General features: G+C 34.2%; 1 protein-coding gene across 2 annotated transcripts; it reads left to right on the top strand.

The window, feature by feature from the left end:
* The first annotated feature begins 2,027 nt into the window (after positions 1 to 2,027).
* LOC114327919 (ATPase ASNA1 homolog) lies at positions 2,028 to 22,024 on the top strand. Of its 2 annotated transcripts, none has more exons than XM_028276637.2 (4): positions 2,028 to 2,047; positions 6,834 to 6,963; positions 7,019 to 7,248; positions 15,312 to 22,024. In XM_028276637.2, the coding sequence occupies exons 2-4, from the start codon at positions 6,845 to 6,847 to the stop codon at positions 15,956 to 15,958; spliced, it is 996 nt and encodes a 331-aa protein (XP_028132438.1). In that variant the 5' UTR covers positions 2,028 to 2,047; positions 6,834 to 6,844; the 3' UTR covers positions 15,959 to 22,024. The 2 variants fall into 2 exon arrangements, with proteins under 2 accessions (XP_028132438.1, XP_028132439.1); XM_028276638.2 differs by lacking the exon at positions 2,028 to 2,047 and adding an exon at positions 6,686 to 6,775.
* Positions 22,025 to 22,382: the final 358 nt, after the last annotated feature.

Genomic DNA, 22,382 nt, shown 5'->3' with positions numbered 1-22,382 from the left:
AAAACCAAGCACTTTTTGGGGAAAACTTATTAAAAGTTTTTTAAAGTGTTTTAAAAAAGCTTTATTTATGTTTTTATAAAAAAAGTTTCTAGTATCAAATGTAAGTAAGTTGGTCAAATTTGTTTTGGCAAAAAAAATTTCGGGAAGATCAACCCCTAATTAGCAACTTAAATGAAATTAATCATTACCGCTTCACAAGTTACTTTAGTTATGTTATGTTTAGTAAATAAGGACTCTGAGCCGATGAAACTTACAGATCATTATAAACAACACATACGCAAATAAAGAAACTTGTGAAGTGGTAACGATTAAGTTAATTTGAGGTGCTAATTAGGGGGTGATTTTCACGATTTTTTTTACCAACCAAAAGGAACCAACTTTATTTTGAGTGTAACTTGTTTACTTTTGCTGCTAGAAATCTTTTTTATGAAACAAAAATAAAGCTTTTTCTAAACACTTTAAGAAATTTGTAATGAGTTTTCTCCAAAAAGTGCTTCATTTTTTGAAAAAATATGAACCTATATTTCATTAGCTCTAACTCTGGTTCTACTAAGTGTAGAGAGCTAAAGCTAATATATATACCATTTTTTCACAGAATTACACAGAATATTTTTCTTTAGAATATTTTTTTCGACAAACTACTTACTTTTTGAGTTATTTCCGAAAAACCGTCTAAAAACGTGGTTATTATGTTGAAAAATGAAGATGTTCACGCGCAAATAACTCGAGAAGTATTGACTTGGTGAAAAAACTTTATAGAACAAAAGTTTCTTGGAATTAGTTTATCCATTTCTGGACTTATTTTGAACATATATTTTTCCACCCCCGAGAGGGGGTGAAACTCGCCCCCCAGGGCAAAAGCACACATCGGCACAATATAACTTTTTTTCTTTGACTTGTTAGCTATGTGTACCTATGCCAAATTTCATGTCAATCCAAGCGGTTCTTTAAAATTTAGAGGTTTTGCAATACTTTACCGTTAATTAAAAACGTACTATTATACGGGATTTAAAATTTGAAAATAGCCATTTTCAAGATGTTTAACTCGGTTAAAAATTATTATTATAAAAGTCAGAAAGTGACCTAATCAAAGTTTAAAGCCCCCCCCCCCTACAAGGTCCTGAAGAAATTTTTGTCATTATTTTATTACTAAACTTATTTTTAATTATTAACAACGACTGCTAAGAGCGTATTGAGACTGCCGGAATGGTACATCTCTTTCGCACTCATCATTGACGGCCGCCAATACGCGATTAGCGTTCATTTTTAATAATTAAAAATAACCGCTTAGTAATACTTGTAGGGGGGACTTTAAACTTTGATTTGGTCACTTCCGTACTTTCATAATACTAATTTTTAACCGAGTTATTAAGCCTTGGCTATTTCATTTTTAATAATTAAAAATAACCGCTCAGTAATACATGTAGGGGGACTTTAAACTTTGATTTGGTCACTTCCTGACTTTCATAATACTAATTTTTAAACGAGTTATTAAGCCTTTGCTATTTTCGGGTTTTTCAAATTTTAAATTGCGTGTAACTCAACAACAATCAATTTTAGACAAAAATCACAGGAGACCTTTTTTGCTAAAAATGATACAAATAATCTAAAAAAAATTGTTCGAAGTGAAAAAATTATTTTTGAGTAAGTTTGTGCAAAAAAATCGAATCGGAATAATTTACCTAACGGGGGCGACGATACAGCCTGGACTAGGTAGAAATATTTGTGTTATATGTCACTATATGTTCTATGAACTTGACAGGATGAGTCATGTGATGTACAGCCGATGAAAGAGCATTACTTTCCTTATAGTAATGCATATACCCCTATAAATTACTGTTTTCGATAGTAGTGAAGTGTTTTATTGGACCATACACTATATTACATAGTGTCGTTTTAAAACCCTTACAGTGTGAGACCAATAGTTCTAATTTTTGGATACAAATTGAAGCTGCAGTGTAAAATATCAGTTTGGTCATCATAATGGAGTCCATATATAAGTTGGCTGAACTTCTAGTACTGGATGGCAAAATCTCAGAAAATTGGCGTAAGTTTAACCAAAAAGTTTGATTGATTCATGACCTCTCTCGATTTTACATTGAAACAAGAAAGTAAAAAATAGGCAGTTCTTTTAATCCTAGTAGGCGAGTATTGATGGATGATTCACTAACGATCTGTACTTATTATCCAGATTTGTGCACTGGTTTACGCGATTATAGAGATTATTAAAACCCCGGTTTTTTAAACCCAGCTTGAATGTGACTAAATCCGTCAATTTCTTTAGAAGAATCATTTCAAAGAATATTTTTTGTGTACGAACAATTGATATCTATATATCTGAAAATTTTATTTGCATTTTTTACTATTGTTACCCTTTATTATTTTATTACGGTTTAATATTTAATATTTTAAATCTAACTAAATATCCCTCCTGGCACTAAAGCTATATTCAGAAACCTCACAGTTTATATTTATTCATTGACAATTAAATCTATTTTTGAGACCATAGTTCGATCAACAACGATTCAAATGACCCGTTACCTGGATTACCGGCCAGAGTCCCTGAAGTGATCCATACACGCGTTGACTCGCGTTTTCAAAATATCCGTATTTGCTAAGACTAGCGACGAAGTATTGATGCTTATTATTGAACATATCATTGATGCTTTTTGTTACAGTTACAGAAAGAACGTGCGCGAAAAAGAAATTTTAAGACTAGGTATTGGTCACTCAAGACAAATATATATAGCTTTTGAAAGATTTCCATTTAACACTAATTCAGCGTTAGGGACAGTTATTTGATTAATTCATTAGAGCATTATCAAAAGATATTAAAATTAACAGAGTATACCCAACAAGATATGATTAGAGATCCTATTAGGTATGGACATCTGCAATAGGGCTTTTCATCGATTGTCATTTGTTTCGAGCTTCTGACATATTATGTTGTATAATCTGTGTATAATATTAATATACACGGATTATACATGTGACATAAGCTCGAAACAAATGACTGTGAATGAAAAGCCCTATAAAACTAGGTACGCAAGAAAAATGGCTTCTTAAGGTTCCGTCTTCTATCAAAGGTTGGAGTGGAGATCAACATGACTATTCTTATTTTACTTACAGCAGATCTAAATAGTTGGTTAGAGCTCAGACTAACCCGGTTTCTTAGGTTTTGTAACCAGAGAGTGTATGCACTAATATAAGCCAGTGCGATGATACTTACAAGTCGGAAAGTTACAGTGCCAGTGGGTGTGAATTTATGTACCTACCGTGAAGAATACTGTGACCCTACTAATCTTTTAGCAAAATCGTTAGATATTCTGCAAACTGAACTATTTACTGTAAATCAAAAATGAATAACTATTTTCAATTTCGTTGCAACACGAAACTACAGCCGCATCATTATTCCATCAGAGAGTGCAGCAAGCACCTCTACCGGTTTCGAACCTTATTATTAGTCTCTCATCAGGAGGCACATATGCTGCTCTCTCTGACCCAACTAGGACAAACCCCGGCGTACAATCACGGATTGCAACGAACGAAATGGCAGGGATGCCCTAGCGGCAACTGCTATCAAAAAACTAAGTTTTCAATCTAATAGCACATAAAACAACATCCAAAAATGTTATTCTACATCCTACCAGACTGAAAATAATCGGAACCTTCTCTGGTAACACTTCCGAGGCTTCTACAATTTGCAAGCCATAACGGATGCTGAAACTAAGGAAGATGAGGGAATTTTACAATTTATAATTCACGTCCCATCTGCTCAGCGCGGCTTTTTTTTACTGTAAATTATACTGCAAATTATGGATACTGCTGCCATTCAACACCTCTGCGAGAAGCAAGAAGGTATGCCAACTGATCGCCTTGCTGAAACTTGAGAAACGTTGAGCAGAACCAAGCAGTTACAGACCGATCTTGCTACTATGACACTTGTTTAAGCTGTTTGAAAAATGATAATGCAATGCATCGAAATCACTATCGAGCAGAATCCAATCATACAACGCAGCAAGCCGGATTCAGTCCCAGAAAATTATGCACTTCACAAGAATTTTACTCACATACTCAAGGATAAATTGGAATCACAGATAAAGAACAGAGAAGAACAGCAAGGATTCAGAAAAGACAGGCCAATGACGGACGGAATATTTGTCATGAAACAAGTGAAAGAGAAGTCGATAGAATATACCTGCATATATTTCCTTCGTAGACCTAACGAAAGCATTTGACAGAGTCAGACTTAACGATATAATAAAGAAAATTAAGCAAAAAAGGATACCAGCAATATGAACAATAACAACACGACAAAAATTAAAACAAACGACACCATTACGGTCAACATACCAACACCAGGAGAAATCAGACAGGGAGACAGCCTCAGTCCATTTCTATTCAATATGCTAATGGACGAAATAATAGAAGATGTGGAATCGCTACAACTAGGATACAGACTCAGCCACAATAGAATCAGTATAGGTATAGTGTTCTATGTGGATGATGCAGCAGTGATTGCAGACGACGAGGATGGCCTACAAAGACAACTTTATCGATTCTATCAAGCATGTCGACGACTCAACATGAACATATCCACGCAGAAAACAAAATGCATTACCATTGCGAAAGACCCAATTAGGTGCAAGCTCGTGGTAGAGGGGAAACCCATAAAACAGCTAAACCAGTTCAAATATCTAGGTGTAGAGTTATCAAGTTATCATGACCCAGCCAGAGACCTAAAGAGGACAAATTAACAAGGCCGCTGTCTTGTCCGGATGTTTGAGAGATGTGGTCTGGAATAATCCATATATGAGAATGGACAGCAAAGTTGAAATTTATAAAACTTGCATCAGACCTGTTATGACCTATGGCATTTAATCAAGAAAAGACACCAATAAAACCAAAAGCATGCTACGAACAGCCGAAATGAAGACACTAAGAGCAATATAAGTGAAGACAAGAAGAGATAGAATACGAAACAACATCATCAGGGAACAAATGGCCTGCAAAATGTAGTCAGATGTTGCAAGCAAAGACGAAGAGAATGGTTCAGTCATGTAAAAAGAATGGAGGAGCACAGACTACCAAGAATTGCGCTAGAAGAAAACCAGTATAGGCAAGCGTCCACCGGGGAGACCACCAAAAAGATGGAGAGATATCTGGCAGTCTACCTCTCAAGAAATACTTCAACGTCGGAATTAACAGATCGACAGATCTACAAGTGTAAGAAGAAGAAGACGACAAAAATTTTACTCACCGAGTACATAGACAGTGGCTACTTGTTATTGACTACGAGTGCTCTTAATAAATATCTTCAAAACTACTAGCGACATTAATCTAACAAAGGTAATTGTATCTGTACTTCATAAGAGGAAGTTCTTCGTCACTTTAAAATGGCAGTAGGAAGAGCAGGTGCAGAAACCCGAAAAACGGCTTGTTCCAAAGGAGCGTACTTCACGAATTCTCTTCAATATTTATATCAACTATCAACCTACCCCAAACCCATATCTAGAAGACTTGGCAATAGCTGTTCAACACAAGCTAAGCTAGAAGCGGTAGTGTTCACGATATCCGAATTCAAATCTAAATAAAAATCAAATTTGCTCCTTTTACATTAGAAACAAAGGAATGGCCCTGCTTGGAACCTATATCTAGTCCAAAATATCTCGTAGTGGTACTGGACAGAACGCTTACATATACGCATCATTGCAAAAGAAAACAAGGCAACAAGTAGCGTCCTGGAACAACCTCCTTAGAAAATTCGTAGGAAATCGATGGGACGCAAACCCACAAAGTCCTTTCGGTACTGATTGGGGTAGTCTCAAGGAGCTTTTTTTGCGGAGGCTCCAGGACTTCTGGGCCAGTTGTAGAAGTATGAGACAGTTGGTATCTATGCTTATCGGCCACTGTAGACTCAGGCGGTACATTCATCTGCTTGTATTGGCCCACGGTGCCGTCTACATTATGAGGAGGAGGAAACCTCCTCACATATGTCCTCTGGAAGTGCATAGCACTGGCCTATCAGAGGTGGCAGATCCTGGATGAAGTGATAAATTTTATTGATCTCACAGAATCGTCAAAAATGGCAAAAACCGCGCAACGTTTATTTATCTAACACCTTTATAGAAACTGACTACATTTGCTACAAAATTTTGGTCTTTTTCGAAAGGACACTCTTATCAAACAATATCGAATTTTTTACCGCGCCGAGTTGATGCACATTTTATTTAAAAAATTGATTCTGACATTAAAAATCTCCGGTCACTTATTCAAGCAATATTTCTGAGAGGACGGTTCATTCTACACAAACTGCTAATAAACATTTTTGTTCAAAATTATATCGGCTACATTTTTTTGAAACATCTATTTTCTACAGCGAGCAGATTCTTGGTAATCGATGTTTTTCGTTTCCTTCATCCCACGAGTGTGGCAAGCGGGTGGGTTTTAAGGGGAATCCCGGGGACAGGAGTGACAAATTCTCAGCAAAATTGAGCTTGTTCATATGATTTTTTAGAGGTTCAGTGGCATATGGCATTTTGGTCTCTAATGACTGGAGTAAACGAATGTTTAACGGATAAAAGCTTAAAACGTGGCTGTTTACAGATCTAGAAGAGGACACTTCACTGCACTTTCTCTTCTTTTTTGTGATCCCAGAATTTAAATAAGTCAACTTGCCCTTAGACAAGGAACTCTTTTTTCCTTGTCTAAGAACTTGCCAGCTCATTCTGTTGTTGACTAATTAATTTTAATTGTCAAAATCTGACATGTACAGGTTATTTCAGTAAAAGTAGTGAAAAAATCGAAAAATTCTACCATATAACTTATTTTAGATTTATCAACAATGTCTGATGAATTAGAATTTGAAACTCTTGAACCATCTCTCAGAAATGTAATAGATCAAACCACCCTGAAATGGATTTTCGTAGGCGGTAAAGGTGGTGTTGGCAAAACAACTTGCAGGTTTGTATTATGATTTGCGTAATTTTTCATAATTATTATTAAATCCGATTTTTAGTTGTAGTCTGGCAGTACAGTTGTCAAAAGTGAGGAAAAGTGTTCTAATATTGTCCACTGATCCTGCTCATAATATTTCTGATGCATTCGATCAGAAATTTACCAAAGTGCCTACCCTCGTAAAGGGCTTTACCAATCTCTATGCTATGGAAATTGATCCAAATGTAGGATTCAATGAATTACCAGATGAATATTTTGATGGGGAACCAGATGCAATGAAAATGAGTAAAGGTAAATCAGTTTACAGTTCTTGGTTTCCTGAAGTTCTCTAAACAAGTCTTTATTCTGTTTGAGTTTTTCTGTAAACGAGAAAACGAACATTGTAGTTTCCTTCTTTTCTTTTATTGTATTCAAAAATACTGTCACTAGACTTATTTGAAACTTAGCTGTTCAGACCGTAAACTTTGACCTTATCAAACGCTCAATTTTGTAATACGCAGGCGTTCTCCCTCTGGGTAAGTTCAGGACGTGTTGCATGACTAGACCTATCGTTTCAAAATATTAGATTTATTCCATTCACTTGAAAAACTGTCCCTCAAACTCCAAACCAAATGAGAGTTGGAGAGTGTATTTGAATTACTCAATGGCTACTATACTGAATTTGCTCTATTGAGATTCACTTTGACACTGACGTTAGTAATTTCTTTTTTTTGGGAAGTTCAGTTGTCAGAAGTGACTGGAAATTACTACACAACTAATGCACCTGCTCATAGCGAATATTGTTAATAGTAAACAGACATAAAAATAACATAAACCTTATGCCAATCAATAATTATTTATTTACACCATTATAATGTATTGATAACAAATGAGAAAATTATTTATTGTACAAAATAAAAATATTTTGTAGAAATAAACTCCACAAAATTTTATGAGATTAGTAGACACTCCCACTATTTCTAATTATTCTTCTTTTTTTAATGAAAGATTAAGTTGATTTTAGCAGTTCAGAATCAGAATCAGAATCAGAAATGTTTATTGCTTTTAACTACAGTAATGCTTAAAGTAACATAATAGCTCACCTAATAAAACATTTTCCCCCATGACCATTAGTCGTCTGGGGGGTTGGCCAAAATATTAATCAACATTTTTTTATCTATAACTAACAATAAAATTAACAATTATTAAAAAAAAATGTAACTAATGAATGTGAAAAAAAAATTATATAGTTTCCAGTGAAATTACCTTGCTGGGATAAGCTTATACCAGGCACCAGTATACATAATGAAATTTTATAAAGTATTATGTATGTACTTAAATAAACATATAAACACAATTAAATTAAATATTAATTAAGATTTAATAAAGCATAAAAGGTCACTCATTAATTGAGAAGTATATATTAAATTTTACCTATTAATTAGAGTGTCGTGAATACAAGCTCAAAATCGGTTAAGAACTGGTGAAGAGGCACAATACAAAAAGAAGAAGAATAGAATGTCATGAGTCTAATAGTTATATTCCAACACTAGATTGTATCTATACTTCCATGCATCCCTTGCATATCCAACCAGTTCCCTCCAGCCCAAACCTCTCATAAGTTCCAACAATTCTTCCCTATCTAATCTACTTTTTCTGAACCACTTCATTCTGTATTCACGTAGTATCGGACATCGTCCCATGAAATGCAAAATATCTTCCACCTCCCTCTCATTACACAAAGCACACTTTTTCCTATCATCAGCCCTACCAGGTCTATCATTGAGATACAATACTCCACATCTAATCTTGAATATCCACCTTATATCATTAAAACTCACCTCATCCCTCATATAACCCATGACAACGCCTAGTCCCATTAACTCTCTATAATGATTGCAGAAATTTGATCTAGTTGCTCTCTCCACTGCTCTTTCCTTTATCCCAACACGAATGGCTCGTATCATCTGTTCCAACTTATCCTCCCAAAAACTCCTATTTTCCCACTCTGTGTTAAATTCCACTCCCCATCTCTCTCCCAAGTTTTCCCAATCTCTTCTCCAACCACAGTTAGCTCTTATCATTTCCTGAAGCAGAAATTTAGGCAGACGTCCTTCCTCATACTCTAAAACTCTCTTGACATATTTTTTATGCAACTTCATCGTAAATAGATACACATGCTCAATGTTGGTTTCTAAATCCAACATATAGTTTGGACAGTAACTCGGAATATTTAACATTTTTTTTATAAAAAACCTTCTTACCTCCTCAACTTCCTTAAATTCCGCCAATCCCCAAACTTGAGCACCATAAGTGAGAATAGATCGGACTACCCCTTCATAAATACGCACCTTAGATGATAGTGGAAGATTCGCCTTAGCTAAGACCTGTCGCCAAGCCATGTTTATAGCTGCTCTAGCCGCTCGTCGTTTTTTGATAAAGTGGGAACTAAAAGAAAGCCGCGGTGTTAGTTTCACTCCCAAATAGCCATAATTATTAACAACTTCCACCGCTTCTCCATTTATTTTCCACTCTTCTTTAATTTTTCCACCTCCTTGTCTAAAAACCATAATTTTTGTCTTGTCCATGTTGATCTTCAAATTCCATAGTTTGCAATACTCCCCTAATTTATTGATCATAATTTGTAAACCTCTCGGGCTGCTTGCTAACACTACCATATCATCAGCATACAGCAATATTCTAATGATAAATCCGTTTAAATCAACGCCTCCTCCTAGAAAACCATGTAAGTCATTAAGAAATAATGCAAATAGCAGCGGACTAAGAATGCAGCCTTGTCTAACTCCCATCTCACAGTCAAACCAACGTGACGTACCATTCGTTCCCCATACTGCAGATTGTGTTCCTGTAAAAATGCATTTGATAATTTCCCGCATTTTGGAAGACAACCCCATACAACTAAGCTTGTAATACAGCGCTTGTCGATCAATCGTATCAAATGCTTTACTGAAGTCCACAAACAAAGCATAGGTTCTTTTATAACCCCTTGCTTTTCGTATTTTAATTATGCTTGTCAAGTTAAACAGTTGGTCAACTGTAGAGTATCCCTCTCTATACCCTGCCTGGTATTCCAGTAAAATCCCTGACTCTGCCCACTTTTTTATTCTACCCAATAACAAAGACGAAAACAACTTGGCTACTGCGTTCAGGTAACTTATTCCCCTGTAATTCATTACATCGTCTGCCGCACCTTTCTTATGCAAAGGAAAAATTATCGCATCCCGGAAAGAATCCGGAACCGAGGCTCGATTGAACATTGCATTAAAAGCAACCAATAACTTTGCTTTGCTAGTAGCTGAAAGATTTTTATAAAACTCAGCCGGTATCCTATCGGTACCAGGTGCTTTATTATCCTTTAGGCTTATGAGTGCTATATCTAACTCCGTCATATCAAAACTCACATCCATCCTTTCATCGACAATATAAGGCTCTGCATAACTTAGTTGGTCCGAGGGAAGTGCTGGATTTAGGAGACCCAAAAAGTGTAGACGAAATGTCTCTAAGGGGATTGCTGCACATCTCGAACTATTTTTAATTTTAAAAACACCTACCAAAGACCAAAACTCTTTAGAATCACGTGCTCTACTTAAATCCTCTGCCACTCTCATGTAATACTCTCTCTTTTTTCTTTCGCAAGTCTGTTTATACTCTCTCTTTCTCTGCAAATAAATATCTCTCACATATCCTCCACCCGTCTTCCTAAACATATTTAGGAAACTCATTACCTGCTTTCTCAATTTCCCACATTCTCGATCAAACCATACTTGCTTACCTTTTTTATTACTCCCTCTCTTACCTCTCTGTTCGTGTACTCCTCCCATCTCGGCGGTTTCCATAATAATTCTTTGCAGTTCCTCAATAAAACTTTCAGGCCTCATCATATTCACGTCTATCCGCTGAATACGTTCCTCTATTTTATTTTCAAAATTTCTTGCATCTTGTTTTGTCCATCTAAGTTTAGGTAGTAACGGTAAAATGTCCTCATTTTGTATCTGCCTCTGATCCCTCACCATCTTGAGCTCCAGGATTATTGGCTGATGATCTGAAAAGTATTCACAACCTACTGAGAAATCCCCCAATCTCTGCACTAATGCCCTTGAAATGCACGCCAAATCTATTACAGAGCTCCCCATAGTACCTACAAAAGTGAGTTCACCCTTATGATCACCTGGAGTCCTACCATTCAAAATTACCATATCATTTTCCTCACAAAGTCCTATAATCCTCCTTCCCTGAGCATTGGCTATTTTGTCTTTAGATGTTCTTACCGGTTCTAATACACCAACGTATTCGCACCCTTCTATCCCTATATCTAGACTAGACTCTTCTCCTATTCTTCCATTTACATCTCCAATCATTACAATCGATTCTCCACCTCTCTGCTCTGTGATGTCAACAACAACCCTTTCCAAATTAAAAAAATCTCTCTCCCACTTTTCTCCTGGTCTTAGATATACTGGTACTATATCTACATCATGAGATAACATGGTCAGTTGAATTACCATCTGTCCCTCTATCTCGATATACCTAGGTTTCAATTCCGGCTTTATCCCACAGATCATTCCCCCACTAGCCCTACCAAATGAGCTTGTTCTAGTGGCATGCACAACAAATGTCCTAAAACTATCAAATAAATTATCATATACATAACTAGAGACCTTCTCAACGTGAGTTTCACTTAATATAAATATATGAAAACTACTTACATATTCATTAAATTCTGGTGCCCTGAGCAATGTCTTAATCCCTCCTACATTATAATACAATATTCTAAATGTTTCAAAAGTATCGATAGACTCTAAATAACTCTCCCTGCCTTCTTCACTGACCCTTCCCCCGACTCCATCTGTATGGTATCTTCTACTTGTTGCTTCGTGTCCATGTTTAAGTTCAAACTGATGTTCCAGTCCTTTAATAACTTTTCAGGCCCATTTTCTGTACCGCACATTAGGCCCAACTGATCATCCCAAGAATATCGCACTGACTCTATCAAAAGTTTATCAAATACGAGTTTCACCATAATTTCACTGTTCTGTTCTTTAATCTTTTTCATGACTTTTCTTAATGTTGCTCTTTTCCACCTAACCTCTTTTGTATAGTCTCTGTCAACATAAATCCTGGTATTTTTAAGTTTCTTTATATTCTTAAATACTAGCGCTATGTCGTCATCCCAAGGAATGTGTGCGATGATCGGACCGTTTAACCTGGATGGACCTAGTGGATGTGCCCTATTCACTCTGATTTCTTCCTGCATTCCAAGCATATCTGAAAAAAATCTTTTAATGACAGGAATACAAGGTTCTCTACCGGAATGATGCAATCCCCTGAAAATCAAGTTGTTTCTTCTTTGTCTCCCTTCATGCTCTATTAATCTTTGTTGCTTCACCTCATCCCTGGTTCTTAGATCTCCCAACTCACCCGCAAAATTAGCAACTTGACTCTCCAGAAGCAGTACTCGTTCCTTTAACTCATTATTTTCCCTTCTTAAGCTTGAAATTTCCGCTCTTAGACTGTTTATATCTTCTTTGGTTGCTACGTTATTTAATTTTATCTCTATTGTATCCAGTCTTGGATTTAATTTTGCATCCAATGATTCTTCCAGGACGCTTTTTAACTCTTCCCTGTTAATCATGGCCATATTACTCTGACACAACGGGGATACTTCGCTTCTTGACCGCTTATTGTTTGGTGTTGAAAAGTTATCAGCGTCCTTACTCATTTAAAAATGACAATATTATGCATTGAGAATCAAAGAAATAATTGATAAAAACTCCAAATCAGGTGCCTGTATAAACAGCTGTCACAGCGATAAATAAATAAACAATTCCACGTATTATGTTTGGCATAACTACCTGGCGTTCACTATGCTTATCTATTGGTTGTCATTTAGCATGGTACTCTATAACGTTGGTACTGTGTGCGGACAGCCGTAAAAGTCAATCAAGTGATAAGGATACTGAACTATCTGCTACAAACACTTTACTGTCCCTTTCACAGTCCATCCCCATATCACAAAATGTTCAGCATATACTCATTCAATTCACTTCCACCAACACATCGCACGAAGAAGCCCATTCACGGAGATTAATCAAAAACAAGAAAGCTCCACCAAACACGATGTTTACTACACCAGCTCAGGCCGGCCAATCGATTTTAGCAGTTAATAGTGTGAGGTAGGAATTTTTATGTTGTATGTTTCCTATTCCGAATGTGTCAAAGTGAATCTCGGTAGAGCGAATTCAGTATAATATGTTTTTTGTATGTCTATTCCAAAGAGAGACCTATCACTAATAGATTTTTAAACATTAATATAATTTTTAAATCTTGAATTGCTAACTCGCATCCAATTGGTCAAACTTTAACCAATATAGCAATAAATAATTACTAAATTTACCAGACAGTTGGGACTGGGATAAGCGAACCAAGTATAGTAGATATCATAATAATTTATTTATTGTTAGAATTTTGATTTCAACTGTCAGAAATTCAACTATTCACAGCTTTTTCTTTGTTGTGTGCTTCAAGTTTACTGGTACTGCTCAATTTTACTCTTATTATTTCGGTTCTAGGTCCACCTAGAGTGTTAATGTGAATTATATTTAACTCAAAGAACGCCTGGTCCAAACAGGGTGTGAGTTAAATACAACTCACATGTCGTTTAATGTGTTAAAAGTGTAGGTTATGGCCATTTTTTCTGTTAATTTGACCCACTTACTTAAGACATTTTCCATCTAAGTAATATTGTGTGCAATTATAATACAGTTGTTTTTAAATACAACTAAACCTATATAAACTTATCAGGACTAGAATTAAAAGCACTTATCCAATCAGATTGCTTATCTTCCAGGCTCGCTATTCTCGATATCACTCACAATTAGCGCATATACGTAAGTTGCGAAGGATTGATTTGCGAACATTTCCTAAAAACGGTATTCTTGACCACCGTTCGCAGAAACAGGTGACAGAAACACTGTAAATATCTGTCTTCACTGCTGTCTGCTGTAGGAATTCGGTTAGGTTAGCACTTTAGGGTTCGATTATTTATTTATCGTTTTTGTTATACGTGGTTACACGCCGTTACACAGTTAAATATTGTTTATATTTGTATTTTGAAAATGGAAATTCCATCAGTTAAAGCAAAACTAACAACCAATGCCAGACAAGAAAAAAAATTATTGCTGGAATTTATGAAAAAATCCTAATTTGCTAAGTGCAAAATTTTCAAATGCCTTTACTCAAAAGAATTTTTCTTCTTATTCTTAAAAATGACTAACTTTACCTGGAAAATTAAAAAATGTATTATTCTCCTTTTCATGAACATTTTTCAGTGCGTCACAAATTATAGAAAAAAAGGTAAGTCCGTGATAATACACATTTATGACATTTATTCTAACGTGACATTTTAGTTAAATCTGACAGTTGTCAAATTTTATTTTCAATTTGGAATAAAACCAAATCAATTGTGTCTATTGCATTTATAAAATGGTATTTTCTTCCATTTGTATAGTCTTATAAATTGTACAGATTATATTGATAATATTATTATTTTATTTAATAAATAATTCTTTTTTGATTATGGCGCCATCTATCGACAACTAGAATAATCACCGAACTAGAATAATTACCAAAGTATTTACAGACGTGCCTTTTTTTCTGTCACATACAATTTAATGGGTTAGAGAGAAATCGAAAATCTGTGACGCACTGAAAGATGATCATGAGAAAAAGAATAGATATTAATGAATGAATAAACTTATATAATAACTTATCGTACCAATTATTATTCTACATAAAAGTCACAGCAACAATTAAATATATTCAATTTCCAAATTCCATTTAAAAACAAACATAAAACGTTACAATCTTCCCTTGCGAAGACGATGCGAATGGTTACAAGCACTCGTAGCGAGTTTGGAACGTTCTCAATTGTTGCGAGTGCTCAAGAATACGAAAAACTCTATTTCGTCGTATCGTTCAATCTTGCCAATGACATTTGTACTTACGAGTGGTCAAGAATAGCGCCCCTGGTCTTAATTTTATCAGTTTCAAAATTTGCCTGGTCTCTATTTTATATCTTCTTCTTTTGGCATCATAACCCTGGATGGGTCTTTGTCTGTCTGGCTATATCCTTCCATTCAGATCTCACTTGTGCCCTTCTCCTCCATTGTCTTATATTCAATGTTTTCAGGTCATCTTCCACGTCATCCAACCATCTCGTCCTGGGCCTTCCGTTTGCCTTCCTACCGGCTTTCACTGTATTATCTTCTTTGTAGTTTTCGTATCTTCTTGTTGCTAAACATTATATATCTCTGTATTATATATACCTTCGATAATTTTTATCTTAATACTTTCAGGAATCATTCAAGAAATAGTTGGTGCCTTTCCTGGAATAGATGAAGCTATGAGTTATGCAGAAGTAATGAAATTAATCAAGGGCATGAATTTTTCCGTTGTTGTATTTGATACAGCTCCAACAGGTCACACATTACGCCTCTTGTCATTTCCACAAGTAGTAGAAAAAGGACTAGGAAAATTACTGCGACTGAAACTAAAAATTTCACCTTTAATATCACAAATCAGTGGTCTTCTGGGTATTCCCGATTTCAGTGCTGACAACTTCTCTTCAAAGTTAGAGGAGATGTTAAACATAATAAAACAAGTTAACGAGCAGTTTAAAAACCCAGATCAGACTACTTTTGTATGTGTTTGTATAGCGGAGTTTCTATCGTTATATGAAACAGAAAGATTGGTTCAAGAATTAACAAAGTGTAAAATTGATACACATAATATTATTGTCAATCAGTTGTTATTGAATGTAAATACTAGTGAATGTAAAATGTGTGCTTCTAGATTTAAAATACAGGAAAAATATTTGGATCAAATCAATGATCTATATGAAGATTTCCATGTTACAAAGTTGCCACTCCTTGAAAAGGAAGTTAGAGGTACAGAAAGTGTAAGAAAATTTTCAGAATATTTGATAACTCCTTACGTTGGCTAATATTTAGAATAATTTTAAAAAATCTTTGCACAATTTATGCAAGATGCTCACTTATCCTAAGTACCTCAATAAAGAATTTTGCATAATTTTTTATTTAGTACTTCACTGCGAGTCAGAGAAAATGGGCCATAAACAAAATTTAAGACATTTTTTTACTTACGTCACATTAAATCTATTGTGTATTGAGTCAGTTACTCTTGTAACATGTAAGCCGGCATTATCATTAGTACCAAAAGGAAAACAAGGAAAATAATTTAAGAAAATAATAAATATATTGAAAATTTCGATATACCATTACCGTTACAGTCATAGAAATAATTGAATTATAGAGTCAAGAAAAGGCAAGTATCACTCGTTTAAATAATATGTGTTAAAACCATGGTTTTGGATGACACTCATTATTCGATTTGGTATAGACCTGATCAGTTTTGGACGTCACTTTGCGAAAAGTGGCTTTTGGAGCAGGTATATGACATCTTACATACTGTTTGAAAGGACTCCATATATGCTCAACAGGATTAAGGTCTGGACTTTGAGCAGGCCAGTCCATTTTTTGAATACCAACGTCTTCAAGATACTGTTACAATCCTTGCTGTATGTGAACTCGAATTATCTTGCCACATAACGCCTAGGACTGGTCCTTGGGCTTGCTGAACATGGCTTTGGAGCATTCTAGCAATTTGTGTCTGGTCTTTCAATGCAGCAATAGTGAGAACACGATCTTCTCTCACTGTTATCTTCCTTTTGGTACCAGTACTGGATCGTCATTGATGAGATCGGTTCTCAAGAAATCGTTGGTAAGTCTCTGCACATTTGGACGACTAACATTCAATTGTCTTGCGACATCTCTTTGGCTTGCTCCATTTTTCATCATTATTAAGAAATAAATTTCACTGTAAGGAGGCCAGTGTAACACTTAAGATATCTCAGAAACTCTTTAGACTACTACAATAGTTTACACAGTTCTCCAAATAATCAACTTCGCGAATCTTCGTTGATACGTAAATAATGATGGTCTAAGAGCTAGCAACGTTTTCGAGAAACTATTTTAAGACTGATTCTTTCACATATTGTTCCCTATGCTTCCTCGAACACCGTACCGGCCATCTGGCTGCTGATACATGTTGCGTTCATTACTGCGCAGCACACCTGTACAGGTAAATACAAAATCAGGGTGATTGATTAGTGTGATAAAGCTTAGTAGATTCGCTATAGTAATATGATAGCAATAAAAGTTAATAACAAAACTTTGAGCTCACATTACAAAATTAGTTAGAATGTTACAGGGTGTTCGATATCATAGTGGCAGACCAAACTTATGTTTTTTTAAATGGAACACCCTATATTTTATTTTATATTCGAAATCCTGTTAACTTCTCCATCATAAAAATATAAAGATTTGTTATGTTATACAGGGTATTTACAAAGTTATAACCAATGTTATACGAAAATCGTAGTAAGTTCAGCTCCCTGTATAAATAAAAATAAGCACAACAGCAATGGTTTATTGGTGCCATATTTTTTTGTTGATTGTGAAAATGTTTAATATTTGTTGATATTGCTAATTTTCTTGATATCGAATACAGGATGAGTCAAAACGCAAGTACATTATTTTCTCAGTCATTTTAAATAGAACACCTTAATTAATAACTTGCTCTGAAAAATTAAAATATCTCGAAAACTAACAAATTTAGGCATAGGGAATATTATACAAAAATTAAAGTACGGTAATGATACTTTTCGATGGTGATATAAATGACAGGGTGTTCCATTTAAAATTTCTGAGAAAAGAATGTACTTGCGTTTTGACTCACCCTGTATTCGATATAAGGAAAATTAGCAATATCAACCATTTTTATAAATTTTGACAATCAACAAAAAAATATAGCACTAATAAACCATTGCTGTTGTGCTTATTTTTATTTATATAGGGAGCTGAAATTGTTACATTTTTCATAAAAAATTGGTTATAACTTTGTAAAAGCCCTATATAACATAACAAACCTTTATATTTTTGTGATGAGAAGGTTAAGAGAGTTTCGAATATAAAATAAAATATAGGGTGTTCCATTTAAAAAAACATAAGTTTGGTTTGTCACTATGTTATCGATATGTAACATTCTGACTAATTTCGTAATGTAAAGCTGAAAGTTGGCTACAATTTTTGTTATCAACTTTTATTGCTATCTATTACTATAGCGGATCTACTGAGCTGTATCACACTCAACAATCACCTTGTATATTGAATTTAAATTATTTTAGGATGAAACATTTTTTTGTCATTACTTTTTAAACCACAAAAATGTCTGGCAATTATTATAGTTCATATTTCTAATAATGTTTAAAAAGTAATGACAAAATAATTTTTCCTCTTACAATAATTTTAAATTCGATATGTTTACCTGCACAAATGTGCAGCGCAGTAATGAACGCAACCTGTACCAGCAGCCAGATGGCCGGTACGGTGTCCGAGGAAGCATAGGAAATAATATATTAAAGAACCAGTTGTCTTAAAATAATTTTTTTTCCGACGTCTAGCTATTGGTTCATGAGTTCTGAGAATTTTGTTTTAATATGTTTTATCAATTTGTTTGTTCTCTTTGCAGACTCGCTCAGTATATAAAAATATATAAAATTTTCTGAATTTTATGGGTGGCCCGGTTTCTCTGACGCACAGTGTATTTATATATAATATAGAATATGGTTACATTGTTTTAATTTGGTTGTATAATTTTGGATTTTAAAAAGCTCATCTATCAATGTAGGCAACTGAACTAATAATACATTCAATGCACATTTTTGTTAACTTATAATACTCCCGTGTTTGTGCAATCTACAATACATAGTCTGACGGTTTTTATTTGTATATTAATGAAAATGTTACTTCTTTGCTCTTTTTATAAGAATCATCATCATCATTTGCTGTACAACCCATGGTGAGTCTTAGTTTGTTCTAGGTTCAGCTTCCATTCTTTCCTATCCTCCCCTTGGTTTTCCAATTTCTTACTCTTAACCTTTTATGAGAATAATAGGTACCATAAAAATAGAGGGGATGAAAATTTTATTAATATTTCTCTATAGTTGAGGGCGTAGGCGCAAAGTACTTAGTCTTAAAAAATTTAAACGCAGAATGAAAGATTATTACCGAGGGCCAAAAGTTCCAAAGGCTGTATGACACTATGCATTTTCTTGTATCATTTCTAATATCGTTTTTTATATTAGAAAGTTATATACATTTTCTTGTATCGTTTCTTGTACGCACATTTGTGCCCTGTATGACACTATGCAAGTTCTTGTGTCACGTTACATTGGTATGGTAGTACTGCGTCTACAGCTGATTTTAAGGATTTTATAAAATTTATAAACTTTTAAAAACTTATAAATTTAACATTTTAATGTTAACCATAATTTTCACGTTTACTGTTTGAGGTGGATTATTTGTGTTTTTATTTTATTTTGATATTTCTGCTAAAATATTTGCATTAGAATTATCTTCAGTTTGATCCAAACTAGGAACTATTGTATTTTCCTCTATTAAAAAATTATGCAACACAATGAAAGCCAAAGTTATAGTTTGAGCTTTACTAGGAGTTAAATATATGGTTATTAGTAGAACAGTAGTCCATATATTAAGTATTAATAAAAGATTTATAAATAATACTTACAAAACACATATAAATTCATCAAAACATAAATCATATGATCCATTTTCAGCCGCCATTATGACATTTAGATGTTTTACCTGCAGGTTTTACGTTTTTGCTCTTTTCGCAGAAATTGGCGCAGTTCTTGTACAAGAATCTGTGTCTGACACAAATTCTTGTATCGTTTCTTGTATCTGTGTATAACACTATTCATTTTTTTGACATATCAGAACCGATATTAGAAATGATACAAGAAAATGCATAGTGTCATACAACCTTTAGAATAACCAAAAAGTTTCTGTTGAATGAGATATTTGAAATTAAAAATCACACTAAATTTTCTCGTTTTTTTCACCCCAGTAACTTATTAAAATAAACATTACAGAAGTTTTCAGGAACTTTCGGCCCTCGGTAATAATGAAATCTTTCATTTTGCGTTTAAATTTTTCAAAAATACTTATTAGTTTTCTCAGGAATCGAAAAAATAAATTCATTTAAAACACATTCGCGCGAAATTCTGGGCCTACGCCCTTAAATTAAAGGTCAGTACCTATAAAACGGATGATTCAGATAAATAATATCAGGATTTTTATCTAAAACTATTGTGTGTCTACAATGAATCCTACTAATGAATTATTTTTTGAGCACTCTTTAAGAAATTGATTAGGCTTATAAAACAGCTTGGAGAATACTGGAGCTCTTCTAAACTCTTTTTTGTTGTTATCTATGCGAACGTCTTGGTAATGTTGGCATTCTCTGAGGTTATATGACAGTGAGAGAATATCTTTGCAGTGGAGACATAATAGTGAATCTTCAGATATAAAACATAAGACAACATGAGTTATATGCACATACATTTCTATGGACGATTTCCTAGATATGTTCTTTGACAGTTTTTTGCAAATTTTACTTAACCATATTTCAGAAACGACTCGAGGTAAACATTTCAAATTGTGTATTTTTGTTTCCCTTATTAGCCACTATGAGTATTCCAAATTATAACCAAATCTGAAAAGGGGTGGAAGTTAGGTGTGTTGAGTTGGTATGGAATAACCCTAAATTGATAGCTAAAAACGTAAAATTTTAAATACAGGGTGTTTGGTAAAGAATGGGCCATAGCTTAACCGTAGATTCCTGAGCTTAAAATAGGTCGATTTAAGCTAACTTACGTTAGTACGAAAGTTAATAATAACCGAAATACAGGGTGTGAAAGTTAAACTTTTATTTTATTTATTCTTGAATATTTCCTGACAGGCATGGAATAATAACACGAAATTTGGCAAGCGGGAGTTTTTGGGACGAGAAATCTAAATTTGCCACCAACAATGATGCTTGACCCAGAGGGCGCCACATACGAATTTCAGCGCTCATTTAATACGTTCAGTTTTGTTAACCCCCACTCTACATACTTTGTGGATCAAAACTTTTATTCTCTTAATATTTTTACTTAAAAAAGATATACTACATTCATCTCGCTAAACTGAACTGTTTTCGAGATAACGCATTTTAAGTCTGAGAGACAACATATAATTTTGTGCTTAATATCATTGTAATTACACCCGAAAAATAACTTAAAACCATTATAATTGTGCCAGTTCTCATATTTATGTCATTGCATCGCAAATACCATTTCAAGAAATTTGCGATACATTTTTGGAAATTTTTAAGGTTTTAAGGTATTTTTCGGGTGTAACTACAATGATATGCAAAAAATTATGTTGCCTCGCAGATTTAAAATGCGTTTATCTCGAAAACGGTTGAGTTTAGCGAGATGAATGTAGTATACCTTTTTTAAGTAAAAATATTAATAGAATAAAAGTTTTGATTCAAAAAGTATGTAGAGTGGGTAATAATAATATGCTGAAAGGCGTATGTGGCGCCGTCTGGGTAATAAATCATTTTTGGTGTTACAACCCCCGCTTACCAAATTTCTTGTTGTTATCCCATGCCTGTCAGGAAATATTCAAGAATAAATAAAATAAAAGTTTAACTTTGACACCCTGTATTTCGGTTATTATCAACTTTCGTACTAAGGTAAGTTAGTTTAAATCGACCTATTCTAACCTCAGGAATCTAAGGTTAAGCTATGGCCCATTCTTTACCAAACACTCTTTATAATATGTATTTTTCATAACATATTTTGTAAATCAGAATAAATTATTGATAGAGGCTTTGGTACATGGTACCTACCTATCTCGATTAGTAGTTGCATAGCTCATTGTGTACTTTTTCATATTTAGCGCAATACATACATTTTTGTAAAATATCGTATTTCTTGTAATGTTCTTACAAAAAATTTTTATTTTCTAATTTATTTATATACCATATATTACGTGTATTTTTTTGTAAGATGCAAATATTAGTATTTTATCATTTTTAGAGGTGTTTTATTTATATTTGTAATATACATTGTTATAAGGAAGGAATCTTTTATTTCAAACTACACAACCGGGATGTGGCACTCCGGAAGTGGCCGAAAAGAGAAAGCTTAGTTTTCTTATATACTGAAGTTCTTGTCAGTTATCTCGACGTTTTCATGCTGCTCTTCGATCGATATATTTGAGGGTCTTTAAAGTCTATATTCCTCCAACGGCTAGAGCTTTAGAGATAATTATTTTTCTAGCTGTTTTAAATACAAAATGTATTTCTACAATTTAAAAATTAAAAGGTACAGTCCATCTAATATACTTACCGTTGCACGTCATTATCTACGTCAAAGAGATCAAAGTTGACATAGTTGTCAAAGTATAAAAAAATCCTTAATCCATTTTAAATCAAAT

This window comes from Diabrotica virgifera, chromosome 3, assembly GCF_917563875.1.
Source record: "Diabrotica virgifera virgifera chromosome 3, PGI_DIABVI_V3a".
Taxonomy (NCBI): Eukaryota; Metazoa; Arthropoda; class Insecta; order Coleoptera; family Chrysomelidae; genus Diabrotica; species Diabrotica virgifera.
Note: the sequence above shows the minus strand (reverse complement) of the source record. Positions and strands in the feature narration are given on the sequence as shown.

Bases quoted from the DNA above. Each gene is read 5' to 3' on its own strand.
- LOC114327919 (XM_028276637.2), top strand. From the start codon at position 6,845: ATGTCTGATGAATTAGAATTTGAAACTCTTGAACCATCTCTCAGAAAT. The intron at 6,964-7,018 runs GTTTGTATTATG...TCCGATTTTTAG, and splicing joins GTTGGCAAAACAACTTGCAG to TTGTAGTCTGGCAGTACAGT. The intron at 7,249-15,311 runs GTAAATCAGTTT...TAATACTTTCAG, and splicing joins TGCAATGAAAATGAGTAAAG to GAATCATTCAAGAAATAGTT.